Below are 21,365 nucleotides of genomic sequence, written 5' to 3'. Positions count from 1 at the left end.
GCCATTGTAAATTGCCTGCAGTGTTCAGGGATGTGCAGGCTAGGTGGGTTAGCCATGGGAATTGCAGGGTTACAGAAACAGAGTGGGGTTGGGTCTGGGTGAGATGCTATTCAGAGGATCAGTGTAGATTCAAAGGGCCAAATGGTCTGTGTCCACACTGTGGGATTCTATGATTCTTCTATGATTCCATGTGGTGTAGCTTGCTGATGAAAAGCAACAATCGCCTGCATGTATAAGGCCGTTTTATTGCAATACTATATCAAAGGCCCCTCACAATGTGATGTATGAGGAGGTAATGGGATGCCTGAACAAAATTCTTCCACAGAAGGTAGGTTACAAGAGATGGTAGGAACTGCCGATGCTGGAGAATCTGAGAATAACAAGGTGTAGAGCTGGACGAACACAGCAGGCCAAGCAGCATCAGAGGAGCAGGAAAGCTGACGTTTTGGGTTGAGACCCTTCTTCAGAAATAGATTACAAGATGTGTCATAACGGAGAACAGAGTTAGACTGAGAGGTCCAGGGAGGAATTACAGGGCTTTGGGAAGTTGAGGCCTGCCAGTCAATGGTAAATTGGAGCTGGATGTTGGAGCCACAAGCTGTTATGTCGAGCCAAAATGAATCTGAAGGGACACTGCTCATGCAGTCACTAACATTGTCTGTAACATTATGTATTTTACACACATTTCCTGTTTCATAAGTCCTTGGTCGAGTTTAAGACTTTTCTCGAAGGGGATGTGTGTAGACTGGATAACCTTGTAAGACAGCAGTTTGAAGATTGGAAAAGCCACATCCTCACCAATATTCCAAAGAGTGTTGCATGGGCTGGATTTTATAGGCCCCACTACCGACCTATTTAATAGTCACTTTAGGGCCTCGCTGCTGTTCTACAAGGAGCAAGGGAAAGTGAAGGCCAGGTTGGTTATGCTGCTATGTCAGGCAGAGGTGGGGGGCATCTCGCTCTGGAATCCGATGTGCCTATCTGAAATAAGTCACCGCTTCCCCTCAAGATTGTTGCTCCAACTTTAATGCTCGGCCAACCCACTCAACCACTGTCCCTTGCTGCGTTCTACCAAGCAGGTCTGTCTAACTTACCTTCAGTTAGGGGCTCCCCCGCTTGCTGTTCTTCAGGGATGGGTGATAGCCCCAGCTGAAAGCTCGTGCTGATGGGACGACAGAGCTGCCAGCTAATCAGAATGGTCAGCAGCTCTCTAGGGCAAGGCTCCCTCCCAGAGGTAGTGAATGGTGGAGCTGAGGTTGCACTCCGAAAAAGTTCGGGCAGCCCCTGAGCAAAACTGCTGCTGGGCAGTCGTTTGAGGTATTCGGGCTGATGACCATTTGTAAGCCATGGGAAAGAGGGATTGTTGGGGTACACAGCAGCCTGTAAATTCCAGCCCTCGGCTATTCAGAATGGTTTCTCTTCAACCATCTTCCACAACAAGTGCAAAATAAACAGCTGTAATCCAAATATTTGGAAAAAGAGCATAATTCGAACATTAACTTATTTTCCAGGGCACATTTCTCCTGGAAGAGTAGGAATTACTTACGAGACGGTTGTAATGCTCTGGGACCTAATGAGTAGCCGTCATGTTGCTGACACTGTTGCTCTGGTCGGCCTCTCTCAACGTCCTGCTTCCAATGGCTGTAAATTAAATATCTGATATGAGCAGTCGGTATGAGGCCCGTGCGCTGATGGATCAATGTCTCAGTCACTCTGGGATTGCTGCTTCAAATTTTGAATGGCACTACTCTTCCAATTCCACTCTACTGTAGAGGTTAACATACAAGTCTACTTCCAAAGCCCTGGAAAGTCTTTCCAAACCTTGGGGTTAACTTAGGTATTGAGGCTAAAAATGAAACATTTTGAAATATCACCTGCAATTGGCAGAACGAGTTGATGTAACTTAAGCTCCCACATCAACTTCACAACGCAGCCCAGCTCCAACTCCCACTTGATCACTTGTATCCCTTTATTTGGTCGTGGTGAGTATCATGCGTTTGAGGGAGGAAAAATTGAGACTAACTACTAATGAAAATTGTGGGTGAAGAAGGGAGTTGACTTTACATCATTATGTATAATAGTGTTTTCTTTTATTTGTTTGTGTGATGGGGGCATCATTGGCCAAGCCAGGGGGCAGTTAAGAGTCAGCTACATTGCTGTCTGTCTTGGGTCACATTTAGGCCAAAGAAGGTAATGACAGCTGATTTCCTACCCTGAACAGCAACTGTGAACCAGATAGGTTTTTAATAACTACTGACAGTACTTACATATTCACTATTAGGCTGGCCTTTTAATTTCAGATTTTAACTGAATACATATTACACCGTGTACCATGGTGAGACTAGAACCCTTCTCCCAGACCGTTAACATTAGGTTCAGGATTGCCAGGCCAGGAAGATTACCATGACGCCACCACTTCCTCTCATGTGTGATTGTTGGGTTGAGAAGGTGGGGTTGTTCTATATGCTGGGTCAACTTAGACAATGCAATTTAGAGCAATGACAGGCTGAATATGGCCAGTGGACATACAGGTTGTGATACTGCAAGCAATACGGACCAGCTAGGCTAACCCAAAGAGGATTGACAGCTCATCAGGCAGGCAGTATAATGGCCCTCTGCAATATTTCAACACTGTGCCTCCATTGTATTGCTTTGCATTAGGAGCTCACAGGAATAAAAAGATGCCTCATTCCCTTCCTTCACACAAAAACAAACCAATGTAAGTGGAATACATATTAGTGCTTCACCTGTTACAAATATTGACACCTGACAAATGGCCTCAAGTTGTGATTCATTGGGTCATGTTGGCTATGAGTCTGAAGATACAGGTTCAACTCTCACTCCAGAGACCGGAGAACTAAAATCTAGGCTCATGTCCCAGTGTATCAATGAGGGAATGCTGCACTGTTTGAAATGCAGTCTTCTCGACGTAATGCTTAATTGGGGTGACAGTCACTGCCGATTGGTTAGATACAAAAGATCACTTTGACAAAATGAGGGGTTGGTGGCGTGTGCGAGGTGAAGGAGTTATCCCTAGTCAATATCTATCCTTGATCAATATCAGTACAAAAAACAGAAGCAGTGTTAATTATGTCACTTTTGCCAGAGTTTGCCGTGTGCAAATTAGCTACTGTGCACGCAACAATAATTCATAAGCATCTCTCTGGCTATAACTTACGTTAGATTGTCTTGTGGACAGGGAAGTTGTTACAAAAATGCAAGACTTTTCATTAAATTCACTGACATGCTGCTTTATCTATAAGAAAAAGAGCAGTTCTTGTACAATAAACTACTGTCCTCCTGCTGAAGTACAGCTTTGTCTGTTAATGGCTACAAAACTAATTGCTGTTTAAGTGAACGAAGATGGAGGTCAATCAGAGATTAATTGCTGTATGGTGCTGAATGTTGACAGTTGGGAAGGTTACTGCACATGTGATGTTGTAGGTCAGAAGGTGTAATTCGTTTGGGCAATAAGTGGTTACTCACCCCAACTTCTAAATCCACGGAATATTTTCTATTGTTGTGCAAATTTATTTGCATATTGCAAATAATTATAGGATCATAGAATTCTTTCAGTATAGAAGCAGGCCATTTGGCCCATCCAGTTCATACTGACCCTTCAAAAAGCATCCAATCCAAACCAATCCCATCCTTGTAACCCTGCATTTCCCCTGGCTAATCCACCCAGCTTGCACATCTCTGGATGTTATGGGATGTTATGTTATGTATATACATATACATGGAAATCATGAAAAATTGCTCAGAAATATATTCACAAAGACATAGACAAGGGAATCAGCAACTCTTCCACTGAACTGTAAATATCAAAATACATCCTTAAGAGAAGCAAATCACCAAGGATATTGGAAATCTGTAATGAAAATAAGAACTGATGGCAACACTTTGTAAGCCTAGCAGCAACTCCAACCTCACGGCTATTGGATTGGTTCAGGAGGGAGACGGAGGTGTTAAAAAAAAAGTCAAATATCAATCCTGCCTGAGCCCCACTCACTCCCTGTTCTGAGGTGGCAGAGTAGGTGGGTTTACCACTGAAATCTTTTGGGCCTCTCATGTCAGCCAGAAGGCCTGGGCGTCAGAACATCGGGCAGGTTAAAGCTGATAAAGGCTGGATCCATACAGTGAGTGCTGTTACATCACTGTTTGTGGGCCAAGAGTTACAGCTGCATTTCCTCTCACCCCTATAACCAAACATGTAAACCCCTTATGCCTTGATAATATCTCCTCGACTGACAACCCCAGTATCAACATTAGGGACACGCACTCTCTATCTACACCTCCCACCATGATCACTGACACTAAAACAATCAGCGATTCACTGGCCCCAAATGTAGTCATCAATCTGTATATTTCCAGTCCTCTCCTCTGATCTCTTCCTGGCTCCCCAGTGTATGTTGGGTGCTTTCTAGAACACCCCTGCTCTGTTCTGAAACACGGCCTCAGTAAATAATGAGGTTTTTAGCTTGATCAATCCTCACTAGAGATTTCTGTTTAATAAGTGAGCAGTGCTTTCACTTAAAAACTACTTACAGTCCTATTTGCAACCCTCGCATATCTCTGCATACGTTCCCATCCCAGGCACAGTAAGGGTCTCTGGCCAGGACACACTCTCCGCAGCTCGGATAAATGTTGCAATTTGAGACGGGTAGCTGAACCACTCCAGAGAATGATGATGCATACAACATGCCCTGCGAGCAGGAGATAAAATGGTTTGCTTCAATCCAACACAGACTGGTTAGCATGCTCATGAATTTAAGGTTATTAATATTGCAGAATAACTGACAAATCGTAGAATCATAGCACAGAAACAGATTCTTCGGTCCACCCTGTCCATTGCCAACCATGCTCCCAAATGAAACTAGTCCCAGCTGCCCTGGCCCATTTCCTCCAACACTTTTCTATTTTTGAATTAATCCAAATGTAACTGTATGCACATCCACCACTTCATCTGGCAGTTCATTCTACACATAAATCACTCTCTGTGTAGTAAAGTTGCCCCTCATGTCCTTTTCAAATCTTTCTTCTCTCAACTTGAAAATATGCCCCCTAGTTTTGAACTTCCCCATCCTAGGGAAAAGACCCTCATCATTCACCTTATCTATGCCCCTCAAGATTTTATAAACCCCAATAAGATCACCTCTCAACCTCCCATGCTCCAGTGAAAAAAAGTCTTGGTCTTTCCAATCTATTTTTAAACTTAAACCCTCTATTCCCTGCAAAGTCCTGATAGATCTTATCTGAACCCTCTCCAGTTTGAAATAACCTTCCCATAACAGAGCAACTGCAATGGAAATGCATTCAATGCTAAAATGTTCTTTCTGCAAAGGTTCTAAAAAGATTTTCAAGCAACATAAAATTTAGGGAAGACTTTTCTATTTGTACTTCTAAATGTTAGGTAGTAACCAACAAATCATCCCTGATGGTGCACTAGCTCAGTAGATCACCCACCAATCAGCTTATTCAGAGCTGACAGGTCAGCAAGAGATAATAGGAACTGCAGATGCTGGAGAATCCGAGATAACAAAGTGTGGGGCTGGATGAACACAGCAGGCCAAGCAGCATCTTAGGAGCACAAAAGCTGACATTTCGGGCTTAGACCCTTAATCAGAAAAAATGATGAAAGTTCTAGGCCCGAAACATCAGCTTTTGTGCTTCTAAGACGCTGCTTGGCCTGCTGTGTTCATCCAGCTCTACACCTTGTTAGGTCAGCAAGAGGGAGGATCCTGCCCTATCACAGGGATTGACACTGGTGGCCTGACTTAGAAACTGCTAACCAATCGGGATCCAGCAACTTTTAGGCCCTTAAGTTTGCTAATTGAGACCTACTCCTTATGGGTTCCAGCATTTTCTTTTTTTTCTTTTGGAAGGAGAGAGGGGCTCAAGGGCAGAAGTGTTCAGATGAAAGAGAGGGAAGATGGATTTCAGCCAAACACATTAGGCCAGTTGCCATGGTTACTCTGTCAGGGAGGCGACGAGTTGAAGGCCTTAAAAAGCCATTAACTGAGCACTGAAAGGCATTAATTGATGGTTACTTATCGAATTTCTCACCATACACTTAAGTGCTTGTTACAGAGGTAGGGAGGGATATGGAAGAGGGACAACATGCCCAATTATTTCCTCCTTGCTATCTCCAGGGACTGGAAAAGACTGGCCTTTCCATTAGTGTTAATAATATAACCTCTACCCCACTTTATTGAGCCAAGGGGTGTTGAGTTCAAACCCCAATTCCAAGAAGTCTCTGCTCTCAGTTCCAGGACGTCTCACAGATCTTCATCGTGTAGATAATGGAAGTCCATAAAAACATTCTGCATATAGGTTACTCTCCTATGTAAAATCCAGAGGGTCCTTTATTGATGTTGTAGTTAAACTGATGGAAGGATGTTCATGTTTCCAATTGTTAATCAGTTTGCACATCTTCGCACTTTTCAACACCATTTTCAATACAAAGAGTGGGAATGAACAAGAACAACAGCCTTCAAAAACACTCTGTTTCCACCTTATTTTAATTTACCATTTCTTTCCTCATCAGTCTCTAGTGAGCATCCTCTCATGTTACAAAACCCAAACTCAACACAAAAAATTGACACGAGTTAGATACAAATTCTGGAAGGAAGATGACCTTACTAATCTCTGCGTGATTGACTGCTGGCAAAAAATTGAAAGTAAATAGCTTTTCAGTAAATGAGCCGTGGCCCAGCATTCATTACTGCTAAGATGGAAACTCCTTGTTTTGCCTTCTACAGGAAAATAAGAGTGAATTGCAAAGAAATTTGTACCTGTTTCGAATCCAATATCAGATTCTGCACGGGTTGTGGTTCAGCGAAGAGAGTAATTTCCTCAATAATATGAACCTTATGATTCACCTTTATAGCTTTGTGCAATATTCCATTTTCTGACAAAAAAGAGTAAACAATTTTTTAAAGTACCATGTAATGAAATCCAACAGCAATATTACCATTTCATGTAAATATATTTCATCTCCTCTGCATGTAAGAAACGTTCAGATTAAGATATCTTATTCCTTTATAAATCTGACTGTATCCAAGGGCTTCACAGTCCCTCAGGGTATTAGGAATCTAACTTCAAACACTGATTTTTCTTTCCACTGCTGAATGTTTTTACAGCACATGGTAAAAGTTGTTGAATTACCAGCCCTAAAAGAGCTTTTTATGAAAAATTGGTACAGACGATGATTGCACTGAGACAGCCACAGTTACATAAGTAGTGTGAACGAGTCTCTCTTTCCTCATTTACTAGCATTTCAGGTATTTCTATTCAACGTGCACAGGGATGATATTATGCATTTGTGGCCTGAACCCCAGCAGTCTGACTCAGAGGCAGGGGCACTACCACTGTACCACAAGAGCCCTTTTTACTGACAGTTCACTGTTTATTAGCTAAAGGGTTAATCCATTTGTGTTGAATTGCCTGAGCATTTAGCAGAGCTGAATATCTTGCAAACAACAGCACCATCAACAATAAGTAAAACACAAGGAGAATGGGAATCTCAAGGAGTTTTATCTAAGAGATCTTGGGTGTTAAAATGGTAGAACTGATCTCCCTGTCCTTTGTTTCCTGTTACAGAATCCATGGGAGTGACTCTGGATAATCCTAACCTGGAGGCTTGAATGTATGAAAAATATCTACTGACTGAACACCAACCCATGGAGTGAGAATCCTTCAGCGACCCTTCCTCCTTTTCACTATATCTTGTTACATGTGATAATAATAAATCAAATCAAATCAAACTAAATCAAATCAGTGTTATTGGTGGCACCACATTCTGGTTCAGTCTCCTCATACCTTGCCTCTAGCCCTCAAGACACAGAGATGCCACTTGCCTCAATGCTGACCCTGAGATGGACAGTAAACCTCAGACATTTAAGGCCCAGGGAGGCTTGGTGGCTGTGAACACTGAAATGGGTGTTACTCACAGACAAACTAGTGCAACTTTAGCTGAGGGATTAGGCAAGATTCAGGGTGTGCTCATAAGTGAACAGATTTGCCAAAACTTCCTGAGAATCCCTTTCCCTTTGTGCGTTTTACCTGTGTTTTACTTAATGTTGGTTTTGCTCCTGGGCGAGGTCTCTTACTTTGAATGCTGTGTTTGCACAAAGTAAGGTTCTGGTTTTGTCTCATGATGAAACAGGTAGAACACTGCATCAAACATAAATAGAAACAATGAGGCGAAACAAAACTCCAGCCTGTAGCACTGCAGAATGCTTTTTTTGATTATTTTGTGCTAAATGTCAACATCACAGATCGAGCTTTGAGGGAAAAATGAAAGAAATTCATCCTCTTTCCTTAGTTTGAGATCTGTGAAACATTCTTCAGTTTCTAGAATTATGTAGCTATTGTGCAACTCCTTCATGAAACAGCATGGTGTAATGTTAAGGGCAAGTGAAATCTGACTCCTTGTTATATCAATCAATTATCGATTTTACACAATCAATTAAATTCACACAGCACAGAAACAGGAAGCTTTTGTGCTCCTGAGATGCTGCTGGGCCTGCTGTGTTCATCCAGCTTCACACTTTATTATCTTGGATTCTCCAGCATCTGCAGTTCCCATTACCTCTCTCCTCACAGAAACAGGCCATTCCGCCTAACCGGTCCATGCTGGTGTTTATCCTCCATATCAGTCACTTCATACTCTGCTTTACCTTAGCCTGTAAGCATATTCTTCCATTGAAAGAAAAACATATTATCTCACTGGTGAGAAAATGCAGAGCTTTAAGGTGCAGAGAGATCCGGGTGTTTTTATTCATTTCATGGGATATGGGCATCACTAGGTGGGCCACCATTGATTGCCCTTCCCTAGTTCTACTTGAGACACTAGGATGTCCTTGTGCATGAATCATAAAGGTTGGTACGCAGATGCAGCAAGTAACTGGGAAAGCTAAGAGAATGTTATTGCTTATTGCGAGGGAAATTGAACACAAAAGTAGGGAGGTCTTGGCGTTAATTACATAGTGCGTTAGTGAGATTACGTCTGGAATACTTGTACAGTACTGGTCACTTTATTTAAAAAGGGATCTAAATGTATTGGGAGCCATGCAGGGAAGGTTTATAAGACTAATATCTGGAATGGGCAGGTTGTCTAATGAGGGGTATTTGGGTAGATTTGGGTTTTATCTACTCAAATTTAGACGAATCAGAGGTGACTTGATTGAAACATCCAAGATCCTGAGAGATCTTGACAGGGTTCATGGAGACAGGATGTTTCCTTTTGCTGAAGGATCTAAAATTAGTGGTCACTTCTTCAAAATAAGGGGTCACCCAATTTAAGACAAGTATAAGACAAATTTTTTGTTTCAGAGAGTGTCATGCATCTTTGGAACTCTCAAGCCCAAAAGGCAGTGGAAGCACAATCTTGGAATATTTTGAAGATAGTGGTGGATAGATTTTCAATGAGCAACAGGGTGAATAGTTACTGAGTAAGGGAGGGAACATGTGGTATTCAAATCAGCCACGATCTTATTGAATGGCACAGCAGGCTTGAGTGATTGAGTGGTCACTTTTACTCTTACTTTGTACTTTCAGTAGGTTTGTAGCTTGGGTTGTGGATGAGATTGTAGACACACTCACTGAGTTGGTGTGTTTGACTGCAGACATTTCCGCAAGGTAACATCGTCAGCGCACCTCTGGTCTACGACCTCTTACTTTGTATGTTTGTATATATATTACTCCACATGTAGCTGCCTCTTAAATGTGTCTGGCCGTGCAGGGTAAATATTTCCTTTTCCTTTATTCATTCCCGGGGTGAGGGTATTGCTGGCTAGGCAGCATTTATTGCCAATCCCCAATTTCCCAGCAGGCAGTTAAGAGTCAACCACTTTGATGTGGGTCTGGAGTCACATGAAGGCCAGACCAGGTAAAGATGGCAGTTTCGTTCCTTTAAGGACATTAGTGAACCAGAAGGGTTTTTCCAACAATCAGCAATGGATTCAGTGTTCATTAGACTTTTAATTCCAAAAATTTATTGAATTCAAATTCCACTGTCTGCCATGGCAGGATTCAAACCCGGGTCCTGGGAACATTATCTAAGTCTCTGGATTAATAGTACAGTGATAATACCATTCAGCCATCGCCTCCCCTCTGTTTGAGAAAGGGTTAATAAGGCATTCAGCATTCTGAGTTTTATGAGTAGACTCATGCAGTAAAACAGCAATCAAGGTACATTACAGACATCATTATTAAATATTGGTCAGGTCCAAATATTGAGATGAATCATAGGCACCACATGTTTGGAAGATTCAAGAGCATTAGAGAGGGTGCAGAACAGTTTCATTGATAATGGACTTTGGTAATATGGATAAATTGCAAAAGCTATTCTCCTCAGAGACGCTACTGAGGAGATTTAAAAGATATAGACCAAATTATTTTCATTCATGCAAGGGCTAAGAACCAGACTTTACGCAGCCAGTGATTAGGATCTGTTATGTACTGCGTTAAGAGTTTATTCAAGGCAGATTCAAACGTGACAGGCAGAGACAAATGGGATATAATGTCACTTCTAACTATTGTCGGGTTTTATACGCTAGCATCCCAAACACTCTCTGGGCAAAGGGTGTTCTCCTGAATTCATTGATGAGAAGCTTATATTTTGGAACACTAGCTTTGGACTGTCTCCAAAGTGGTAAAACATCTTCAACTATTATAAAAACACATCTGATTCATTAAAATCCTTTGGGAAAGGAAACCCGCTGTCCGTGTTTGCTTTAGTCTATGTGTGACTCCAGATCCAAAGTGATATTGTTGACTCAACTAATTGGCCTAGGAGACCACACAGTTCAAGGACAAACAGTAATAACTCCTAGCCTTGCGAGCAATGCGTACTTCCATGAAAGAACAAACAAAAGGACTTCCTATGTTATGACAAAGTATTGAATTTCCAGATATTCCTCATTAAATAACTAGTTCAGATCAAGGCTATCTGATTTTCTGTACCTGTGCCCAAAAACAACACATCGTAATAGCCCGACATAGTCTGGACTCTGTCCACGGTGATCTGGATGTACTTCACATGTTTCTTCATTAGCAAGGGCTGGCTCCTGACAATCTCTTCCATCAGGAAGTGATCTTTTGCAAAATTCAGCACCTTGTCCGGCATTTGGAATGAAGAATTTATGTTCATGGCTCTTGCTGCATTTGTAATGCACTGTGAGGGACAATGAAAGAAAGGGAAATCTGTGTTACTTAACAATAAGCGTGACTAATGGATTATAACAACAGCTGGTTACTATCCAGCGGAAATAGGTTCCACCAATATCCTTTGCTGAAACCTGTTACAATCGCCAAAGAGTTTCATAACTTCTCAAAAGAAATTCAAACTTCCAATGAATGACTGAAAAAACACACAAGATTTCATGTTTTAAGGTTTTTACTGTAACGTGCAATCTTAAAGCAGCATTGACTAAACACTATTCAGTAGGCAATGTATTCTCTAAACTACAGAGGAGACCGCTTACTTCCCCATTTAACATTTTAAACAACTGAAAATTACCCTCCATGGTCATACTTTACTTCATCCCTTCAGCAAAGATTCTATTCTCCTGTCCAAAGTGATAGTTAGTTCCCCAGGACTAGTTTCCTCTCTTTTCTTTTCTCAGTCTGATAACTTCAAATTGCTCAACTATTTTTTACAGCTACTTGGAGATTCCTCCCCTTATTAAGCAAATCTTCCACATTTACATACAAATTCTTACAACTTTGGTGTTTTCTATCTGAATACAAGCTCCCATCCACCTTCCTGTGTGGTGAACAATAGAAATTTGCCGTCTCTCTCTTTCTTTCTTTCCCTCTCCCTCAGAATCTTGCAGACTGAACCAGTCAAATAAATTCAGTAATATTTTTAAGAAGGCCTTTCATCTGATCCTACAATAGCTACCTGTGGACCTTTATTTTCTCGAAGCCAAAAGGCAGTGAATCTCACTGGCTTTGTAGAAATTATAACTAGGTACCTTCTAGATTTCTGACTTCGATTTGTATTGGAATTGGGTAGACAGCCGACAGTGTGGAGTGAGGCCATATGGGCCATTGAGTCTGCATTCATCCTCCAAACAGCAACTCACCCAGACCCAGGCTCCAACCTGTCCCTGAAGCAGCAAATTAGTGCAGATGCTAGAATCTGTACTGAAAACTAAAAAATGCTGGAGATTACAGCAGTTCAGGCAGTATTCATGGGGAGAAAGCAAGCTAACATTCGAGTCTAGGAGACCAGGCAGCATCAGAGGAGCAGGAAAGCTGATGCTTCGGGTCTGGGCCCTTCTGAAGATGCTGCTTAGCCGGCTGTGTTCCTTCAGCTCCACACCTTGTTATCTCAGACTCTAGCATCAGCAGTTCCTACTATCTCTAACAGTTGAGTCTAGATGTCTCTTTATCAAAGCTGCCTGTAGGCCCACATTTACAATGGCGAACACTCCTAGCCTGCACACTATGGGGCAAATTAACCCGACCAATCCACCTAACCTGTATATCTTCGGATTGTGGGAGGAAGCCAGAGTGCTCAGAAGAAACCCACATAGCCATGGGGAGAACACGCAAACTCTACACAGACAAGGCTGGAATTGAACCTGGGTCCCTGGCACGGTGAGACAGCAGTGCTAACCACTGAACTACCATGTCACCCCATAACTGCCATTTATAAAATCTTACATTCTTATCACTGTCGTGGGATTTTGCAATCTAACAGACTATCCCCTGCCAGCACAGATATTTTGATTGCTTTTTGCAAGGGTGACTAATGTCTACCTTGAAACTTTTATCCCAGTGAAACAAACGGCCAGCTTCCACATCCCGTGACCCACCAACCCTTTAACCTTCCACAGCCAAAATACCCAGGCTTGCCGTTGGTAGAATTTGGGAAAGGTCACATGAACTCCTTGATTTCTCCATTTTACCTAATATTAAAGGCATGGTCCTGAAACATCACAATCTTATTTGCAACAAAGTCCATATAACTTTGAACACCTCTGTTAAGCCTCCCCTTTTGTTCCTTCAAGGCAAACAATGTTAATATGTCTGATCTGTTGAAAGCAGTATTCTTACTGTTTACTTTTGATGCACCTAGATCAGATGAATGAAAACTACACTCAAACAGCATAGCATTATCATTGTTAATGAAACACGGTTTTAAAATATGAATCTGCTGCAGTAATTCTCTCTTAAAGTTGCAGTGTACACAAATATTTCTGTCTCTTATTTAGTCACCTGGAGTCAGTAGACCTCTCTCTCTCCCTCTCTGTTCCATACCCCTCCCCCTCCCGCAGTTCTTCACACTAGTGTAAATTAGGTCCAATGATTGTGACAAGTGGGTTAGGGTACAGATCAGTGGTGATCTAACTGAATAGTGGAATGAAGTTAAGGGGCTGAATGGTCTCTTATTACTATGTTTCTGAACTGTAACATATGCATTTTGCTTGGGAAAGCTACTACTGCCACGAGACTGACAATTTTTCTGCTACTTTGACAATTATGTTTAAGTTCTGGATTCGCAAATGAAGTCATAAGGTCATAGGTTATAAATACTCTCTGCTTTTGCCAGCAGAAACTAGAGTAAGAGCACACACGGTGATTTAATGTACCGTGGATTTGTTAATGGGAAATTATGGGAATTGGAGAATTAATGACACATGGAAAAGAATACTTCCTTCACACCTTTCAAGCATCTAATGAGCTTAAGTGGAGGCGAACTCATTCATCCATCAGAAGATCAACAAGAAATGTCTTTATGATGACTCAACATCAAATTTTAAAACCTTGACATCATTGATCCATGTGTGGAGGTGGATGTGAATGGTATAATGTGGAATAGAGAATCCTTTCTCATTAGGCAAGCCCATTCTATCATCAAGTCGAGTGACCAACCCTGGTTTAATTGAGAGTGCAGATGGGCCTCCTAGAAGCTGCACCAGGCATATCTGGAACTGACGTGTCATCTTAGTGCATTTACAACAACTGGAAGAAGCAAGCAAATGGTAGGGCTGATTGATTCCACAACCAATGATCCAGCTATGAATGGCGGTGGACTATCAAACAACAGGCAGGAAGCAGAGGCTCCACAATTAACCCTCATCCACAAGGATAGGGGCACCCATCACATCAGTGCAAAACACAAGCTTAACTTATCTGTATCCATCTGCAAACAGAGGTGCCAAATTGGCATCTTGGAAGCCTCCTGATGCCATGAGCAGTATGGATGCCAGTCTTCAACTAATTTGATTCACTCTGTATGATTCCACAAAAAGGCTGTACACTATAAACTGTAATAATAAACAGTAATACTACTGAAGATTTGAGCTCCAGCTCCTTGCCAGCTCTTCCATTACAGGCACACAGTAGCATCTGCCTAACAATGTGGAAAATTACTCAGGTATATTCCTTATACAAAATGCAGGACACATCCAACTTGGCCAATCTACAAGTCTAATCTCTATCGTCAGCAAAATGAGAAAATGGGTCATTGACAATATTATTAAGTGCTGGTTTCAAAGGAATAACCTACTATTGAGGCTCAGTTTGGATTCTACCAGGGACACTTAGATCCTGACCTCATTAGAGCCTTGAACCAAACAGGGGAAAAATAGCTGAACTGTCAAGGTGAGAGCGTTGGCTGTTGGCAATGAGGCAGCATCTAAACAAGTACAGCATCAAAGAACCCTAGCGAAACGGCACTTCATGGAATTGGGGAAATCTCTTCACTGACAGGAGTCATATATGGCATGGTGGCTCAGTGGTTATCACTGCTAACTCTCAGCGCCAGGGATAAATATTCCACTCCAGCCTCAGGTGACTATCTATGTCGAGTCTGCACATTCTCCCCGTGTCTGCGTGCATTTCCTTTGGGTGGTCTGGTTTCTTTCCCACAGTCCAAAGATGTGAAAGTTAGGGTGGATTGGCCATGCTAAATTGCCCCTAGTGTCCAGGGATGTGTAGATTAAATGGATTAGCTATGGAAAATGCAGTTATAAGGTGGGCGGGTGTGTCTTGGTGGGATGCTCTTCAGAGAGCTAAATAAGGACTCTGTTCTTTGCAGACATATTGTACCTGTTTCAATGCAAAACAGGTGACAGACATTCTCTGGTTTATTGCTTAGGACAATATCTTGACCATTCAGAGTCAATCTGCCTTGTTTAAATTTTAACTACAAACTTGACAGTTAACTGTCAATCATATTTACTCGTGCATTTGCTATGATGAAACCTCTTCCAGTCAGAGTCCTCTTGCCAACCAATCAGCATTCGCCTCTCATATGAGAAAAACTTGCTTACCCTTTTCTTTAGTATTTCTCGTAAACTGCCCCAATGATTGTAAAATGAGAATGTTTGACAAAATATGTCTTTTTTCAGAAATACTCAAATTCTCTACAACCAAAAGATTACATTTTATTGGAGAAAACCTCTTTCTTTTACTCCTGAATGAAAGCAGGTTCACTTTAATTGGATCAATCGAGGTGACACTGTGTTGCAGTGTGATAGGCATCAGCAGCATACACACATGTTCTCCTTTAAAGGGCACCTTCAATACAATTGTTAACATACCATTCCAACTGAAAAATGCTTAAATTTAATGAGTATTATAAAATTGAGACAAAAAATCAGTTGTTCTACATCTAACTTGTGATGGGAATGTTCAATTCTTGTGTAGAAACTCAACTGGCACGGACTGAATATGAAAGCTGCCCATGATCTATCTGGCTGTCAATACCACAGCCAATAACTTCAATACACTTCTCGTTAATTCCACTGTTCTCTTTTCTTGTGATGTTGGAGGCCCTTTGTCTTTACCCTCAATTTTCCAACAGCCCCCTATTATTTCCAAATCTTATACAGTCTGCATTATGATGGGGTGATTTACCTCATTCTGAATTTTGGCAGCACCGCTGCCAAAGCTGGGCTTCTTGCTCTTTCCTCATTGCCTTGGTAACACAGTGGCAAACTGTCCATCTCGCACCCATTGTAGTTTATGAAGCTGACTTTTTGCCATCTTGTCTTATAAGTGTTGCAGTTCTGAAAGTATTTCTATGATGCCCACCACTTTGCTTCATAATGTCAGCCATGGTGCACTTAGCAGCTCCCTCGCTTCTGTCACCCTTCAAGGCTTGAGCACTGTAAGCATAGCTTACACTTCATTAATGGCAATGAAGAAATGCTACATTGTTCGAGGTGCTGTCTTTCAAATGCACCATTAAACTTAGGCCCCATCTCTGCCTGCTTTGATGGATGTAACAGATCCTTGAAGCAAAGGGGAATTATCTGAATGATCATGCCCTTTATGATTATCACCAACAGACTGTGTGGCTATTTACTGTATTGCTGTTTGTAAAACCTTGCGGTGTACAATGTGGCTGCTGCATTTTCTATACTGCAACAGCAACTACACTTTTCAAAATTATTCCACTTGTTTTAAATTGATTTCAGACAACCGGCGGTTGCCATATTAATGCAGGTTTGTTTTCCAGTTTAGGTTAATTACTATTCTATTACATTTTTACTCTTGTTTTGCCTCATATTTAATTGTCTGCTTGTGAGATCTATCGACTAGTTATCATTGAGAACTTGCCTAATGAAAAAGCATGACTTTATACTATTATCCCCGTAATACCAATCGCATCCACCTCCACATACGGATCAATGATGACTCTTGGAAATCTGACAGTGAGTCAACACAAAGATGATTTTGACTGATCTGCTGATGGATGAATGAGCTATCCGTCATTTAAGAACTTCATTAGATGCTTGAAAGGTGTGAAGGAAGTATTCTTTTCTGTGTGTCATTAATTCTCCAATTCCCATCATTTCCCATTAACAAATCCATGGCACATTAAATCATCTGGAGCTATTTGTGCTCTTTTCTGCGGGCAAAAGCTGAGAGTATTTATAACCTATGACCTTATGACTTCATTTGCGAATCCAGAACTTAAACATAATTGTCAAAGTAGCAAAAAAATTGTCAGTCTCGTGGCAGTAGTAGCTTTCCCAAGCAAAATGCATATGTTACAGTTCAGAAACATAGTAATAAGAGACCATTCAGCCCCTTAACTTCATTTCACTATTCAGTTAGATCACCACTGATCTGTAGGCTAACCCATTTTTCACAATCATTGGACTTAATTTGCACCATTGTGCAGAACATAGAGCGAAAGAGCAAGAGAGAGTAAGGGAGAGGGAGAGTGACAGTGAAGTCTACTGACTCCAGGTGACAAAATAAGCGTAGAAATATTTATTTATACTGCAACTTAAAACATTTTCCGACAGCAGCAGATTCATATTTTAAAACTATTGTGTGACTAGAGTTTTCATTTAACTCTTTCAACAATGACAAAAGTAAACTGCACTGCGTTCAACATGTCAGGTATATCAAAATCTGCTGGTACAGCACATTAATACAATTTGCAGCAAAATATTTTGGAGGCAGCGCTGCATTAGACTGGCCAGAGCAACTGCATTCCAAATATTTCTGTGACAAAGAATATACCACATGGATCGAATATGCTTCACATCTTCAGAATTTCCCAGAGCCCTTGTACAGCGAATGAATAAGTTTCTTTTGCTGAAGTGAAAAGGTTGTTGTTTAGTCAGCTGAAGTGTTCTCTGATTTGCAAATGGGAAGCACTCGAAGACATCAATGGGATAAGCGCTTCCTTTGTTTTGGTGGTGTTGGTTGAGGGGGTTTGTGTAGCCAAAGACAATTGAAGAACCACCATCCATTCAAAGGGGAAATGGCTACTGGGTCAGTTCTGACAAATTAGGCTGAAAACAATTCTGTTGTTGAAGATGGCCAGCTGCACCTCACAGACGCCTCGTTCTGAGCTGTTGGATTTGTTTGATGTCTATCCCATTGAGTACAGTGGTGGCGCTACACAACACATTGGAGAGTATTCTTGACGTGAAGACAGGACTTTGCCCCCACATGGCCTGTGCCCTGATCAATCGTGACAATACCATTATAGACTGATTCATCAGTAACAGGTAGATTGGTGAGAATGTGGTCAGGTACTGGTTCCCTCACCATGTGCCACCACTGACTCAGTCTAGCAGCTGTGTCCTTTAAGACTTGACCAGCTCAGGCAGTGATAATGCTACCAAACCACTTACAGACCTCACAGTCAAGCCCAGTCTTGAGTTGTTGGATCTGTTTGAAGTCACTGCTACCAATAATGCCATGGGTATACATCTGTGATAGTAGATTGGTGATCAATCCTAACAATACCATCACAGATCGATTCATCTACAACAGGTAGATTGGTGAGGATGGGGTTAAATATGTTTTTCCCTCTTGTGGATTATTTCACTACCTACTGCACACCCAGTCTAACAAACAAGTCCCCTAGGATCTGACCAGCTCAGCCAGTAGTGGTACTGACAAGCTACTCTCAGTGAAAGACATTGACGGCACCAATGCAGAGACAATTCTGCACCCTGGCCTCCATCAATGCTTCCTTCAAGTGCTATTCAACATGGGAAATGCTGACATAGCTACTCAGAGTAGTGAAAGAAATCCATGATGAAAAATTACTGCAGCCGGAAGTAAACTTTTGTCAGGAAACGGGGGCCCTATGCAAGGTTTTAACTGATGACTAGAAAGGTCATTGGATGATCCAGAATATAATCAGAACTAACTTTCACAATGTACATAGCTCTGGGATAAAGCATCAGGCTTTTGTGTTAAAATGATAATTAATTCCTTCAAAACTCAACAAGGCTCATTCTTAATTATCAGAGATACTTACAGCTCCTGGCCTTGGTTCAGGAACAACATGATTATAGGGATACCATTGCTGTGTCTCCCGATTCACTTCCATGTACCTTCCATTGAAGGCCCTCTTCACGTCTTCCATAGAGTATGCACAAACAGCGGAAGAGGCTGCCCCGCCCTTGTACCTGAAAGTCAATAAGAGAATTAATGTAGTGGTCATGTCTCTACCTCTCCCTCCAGTTCATACAACTTAAACGCTCCTCTGTCAGACAGTTCCATCAATCTTTCAGTCACTATATTCAACATGATTTACTCATTCACACTGTGGTGTTTCATACCAGCTACAGATAAACAGTCTGGTAGTTGTTACTACAAGTGACAGAAAACAACCACTAATTTTGCAAGGTGTAATCAAACAGTAATACTGAAAGGTTCATTTCTCACTTGCTCCTTTTTTTTTAAAACAGGATGTTGTAAATTTCATGCACAGTTCCTGTACATCATATTAACTTAATGAAAGAAAGGTCCATAAAAGCAAAAGTTACTCTATATCTGCAACAAGGAGTAACAGTGTAGAATCCCATAATCAGCTCCAAATTAAACATAAACATATATCTGAATCACTGATGAATGCTACATTATTTTTGTCATGCAGTAAGTAATAATCTCGGATCTCTGTTCAGTAAAAATTATGGATTCAACGAGTATTTAGCCCTATCCTCATGCCCACTACAAAGGCTACATATTTCCACTTCTCTGCCTCAGCTGATCTGCTGCTAAAATGCCTATCCATGCCTTATCTCTAAATCAGGCTATTCCTACACATTCTTGGTCAGCTGTCAATGCGAGAACATCCAAATTTCTGCTGCCAATGTCCTGACTCATGCTGAGTTCCAAGCAGATTAGTGTAGAATGGACGGGGAAAGGATTCTAGGAGAAAAGACGGTTGATGAACACTGAACAGCTATTTATAAGAATACAGTTCATGTCCCAAGGCTAAGGATGAAAGAATAGCCTCCTTCTGTAACTATTACACTTCTGTGATTCCTTAAAATGTGAATTTAATAAAAATCTGGAATAAAAATCCATCACTGTCAGTTGTCACATGATTCACTAATGTTGTTTAGGGAAATAAATCTGCCACCCTTATCTGGTCTGGTCCATGCACAACTCCACAACAACAGCAATTTAGGCGGCTCTGAGCTTCCCATTGGGCAAAAGTGCTGGCCTATCCAGTGATGTCCACATCTCGTAAATAAATGTTTAAAACATATCAACATACGGTAAGTGTTAATCCCTCTGATGAGAGTGTGTGGCTACAAATTAAACATACATCATGATTCTTTCATCTCCCACACCATTGTGTCTTCAATCAGAGGACCAGAAGGGTCGAACAATTCAGGGAATATTTTAGATATTAGCACATTGTTGAAAAGGGTTCACAAGATCAGAATGTCCTTGTTAAACTGGGACAATTGTGATGGTCTGGCTATGAGCTTGAATAATAATTAATGCTGAATTCACATACCACTGAGAAGTAAACACTCCATAAAAGGTAGTGTTTTCCCAATCCTCTTTTCGAGTAGACAGAACAAACATATCCTGAATAACATTAAATGGGAAGCCATCATCAGGAAGAGAACAGGATAGCTGGGCTTTCAGGAATGTTGTCCATCTTTTCTGAAGCACACGTTCTCCTCCTATATCACCCTGTGGAAACATTTCAGTCATGAGTACCACCAGCAGCTAGAATATGAACAGCACAGAAGTTATTATCTGACATCGTAACAGTGGAATCATCATAAAATAGCCATAACTCGAAGCAACAGAAACAATTTCTTCAGACACTGGGTACATCACAATCTTCAAGACTGTTAACAGTAATGCAAGTCTCTTTACATAGGACACAGCTGCAATCAATATTCAGCATCCACAACAAGATAGTTTACTCCAGTAATGTACTAGTTATTCCGGTAATATACACTAAGGCTGTTTCATTCCTATTCATTCACGGGACGTGGGTGTTGCTGGCTGTGCCAGTATTTACTGCCCATCCCTAGCTGCCCTTGAGAACGTGGTGTTGAATTGCCTTCTAGAACTGCTACAGTCCCACCTGCTGTAGTCTGACTCCCAATGCCCTTAGGGATGGAATGCCAAGATTTTGACCCTGCAGCAGTGAAGAAACAATGTTGTATTTCCACATCAGGATGGTGAGTGGCTTGGAGGGGATCTTGCAGGGGGTGATGTTCCCATGTATCTGCTGCCCTTGTCTTTCTAGACGGAAGTGCTTGTAGGTTTGGAAGATGCTGCCTAAGGATGTTGGATAAATTTCACAGTGCATCTTGTGGACAGTACACACTACTGCTACTCGACATCGATGGCGCAGGGAGTGGATATTTGTGCCAATCAGGCAGGTTGTTTTGTCCTGGATGGTGTCAAGCACCCAACCAGGCAAGTGGGGAGTATTCTATCAAACTCCTGAATTGTGCCTTGCCAATGGTGGGCAGGCACGGGGAGTCAGGACATGAGCTACTGGCCGCGGTATTCCAAGCTAGATCACTGCATTAGTGTTCGCTGGCACCAGTTTACTCCAGTAATGTTCACCGAGGCTGTGTTACTCCGGTTGTTTCCATGATGCACATCGCTTA

The 21,365-nt window shown here is 41.6% G+C and overlaps 1 protein-coding gene across 17 annotated transcripts in view; it reads right to left on the bottom strand.

Moving 5' to 3' along the window:
* Window positions 1-21,365, bottom strand: part of sema4ba (sema domain, immunoglobulin domain (Ig), transmembrane domain (TM) and short cytoplasmic domain, (semaphorin) 4Ba) — a 386,815-nt gene that overhangs the window by 4,346 nt on the left and 361,104 nt on the right. For all 17 annotated transcript variants that reach the window (XM_048562773.2, XM_059639201.1, XM_048562774.2 and 14 more), the window contains 6 exons: window positions 20,246-20,427; window positions 18,752-18,902; window positions 10,969-11,179; window positions 6,795-6,910; window positions 4,549-4,706; window positions 1,547-1,641 (listed from right to left, as the gene is read on the bottom strand). In XM_048562773.2, coding sequence (XP_048418730.2) covers window positions 1,547-1,641; window positions 4,549-4,706; window positions 6,795-6,910; window positions 10,969-11,179; window positions 18,752-18,902; window positions 20,246-20,427 — 913 coding nt within the window. The remainder of the gene's footprint in view (window positions 1-1,546; window positions 1,642-4,548; window positions 4,707-6,794; window positions 6,911-10,968; window positions 11,180-18,751; window positions 18,903-20,245; window positions 20,428-21,365) is intronic.

Source organism: Stegostoma tigrinum, chromosome 33, assembly GCF_030684315.1.
Source record: "Stegostoma tigrinum isolate sSteTig4 chromosome 33, sSteTig4.hap1, whole genome shotgun sequence".
NCBI classification, from domain to species: Eukaryota; Metazoa; Chordata; class Chondrichthyes; order Orectolobiformes; family Stegostomatidae; genus Stegostoma; species Stegostoma tigrinum.
This window is presented reverse-complemented; position numbering and strand designations above follow the sequence as displayed.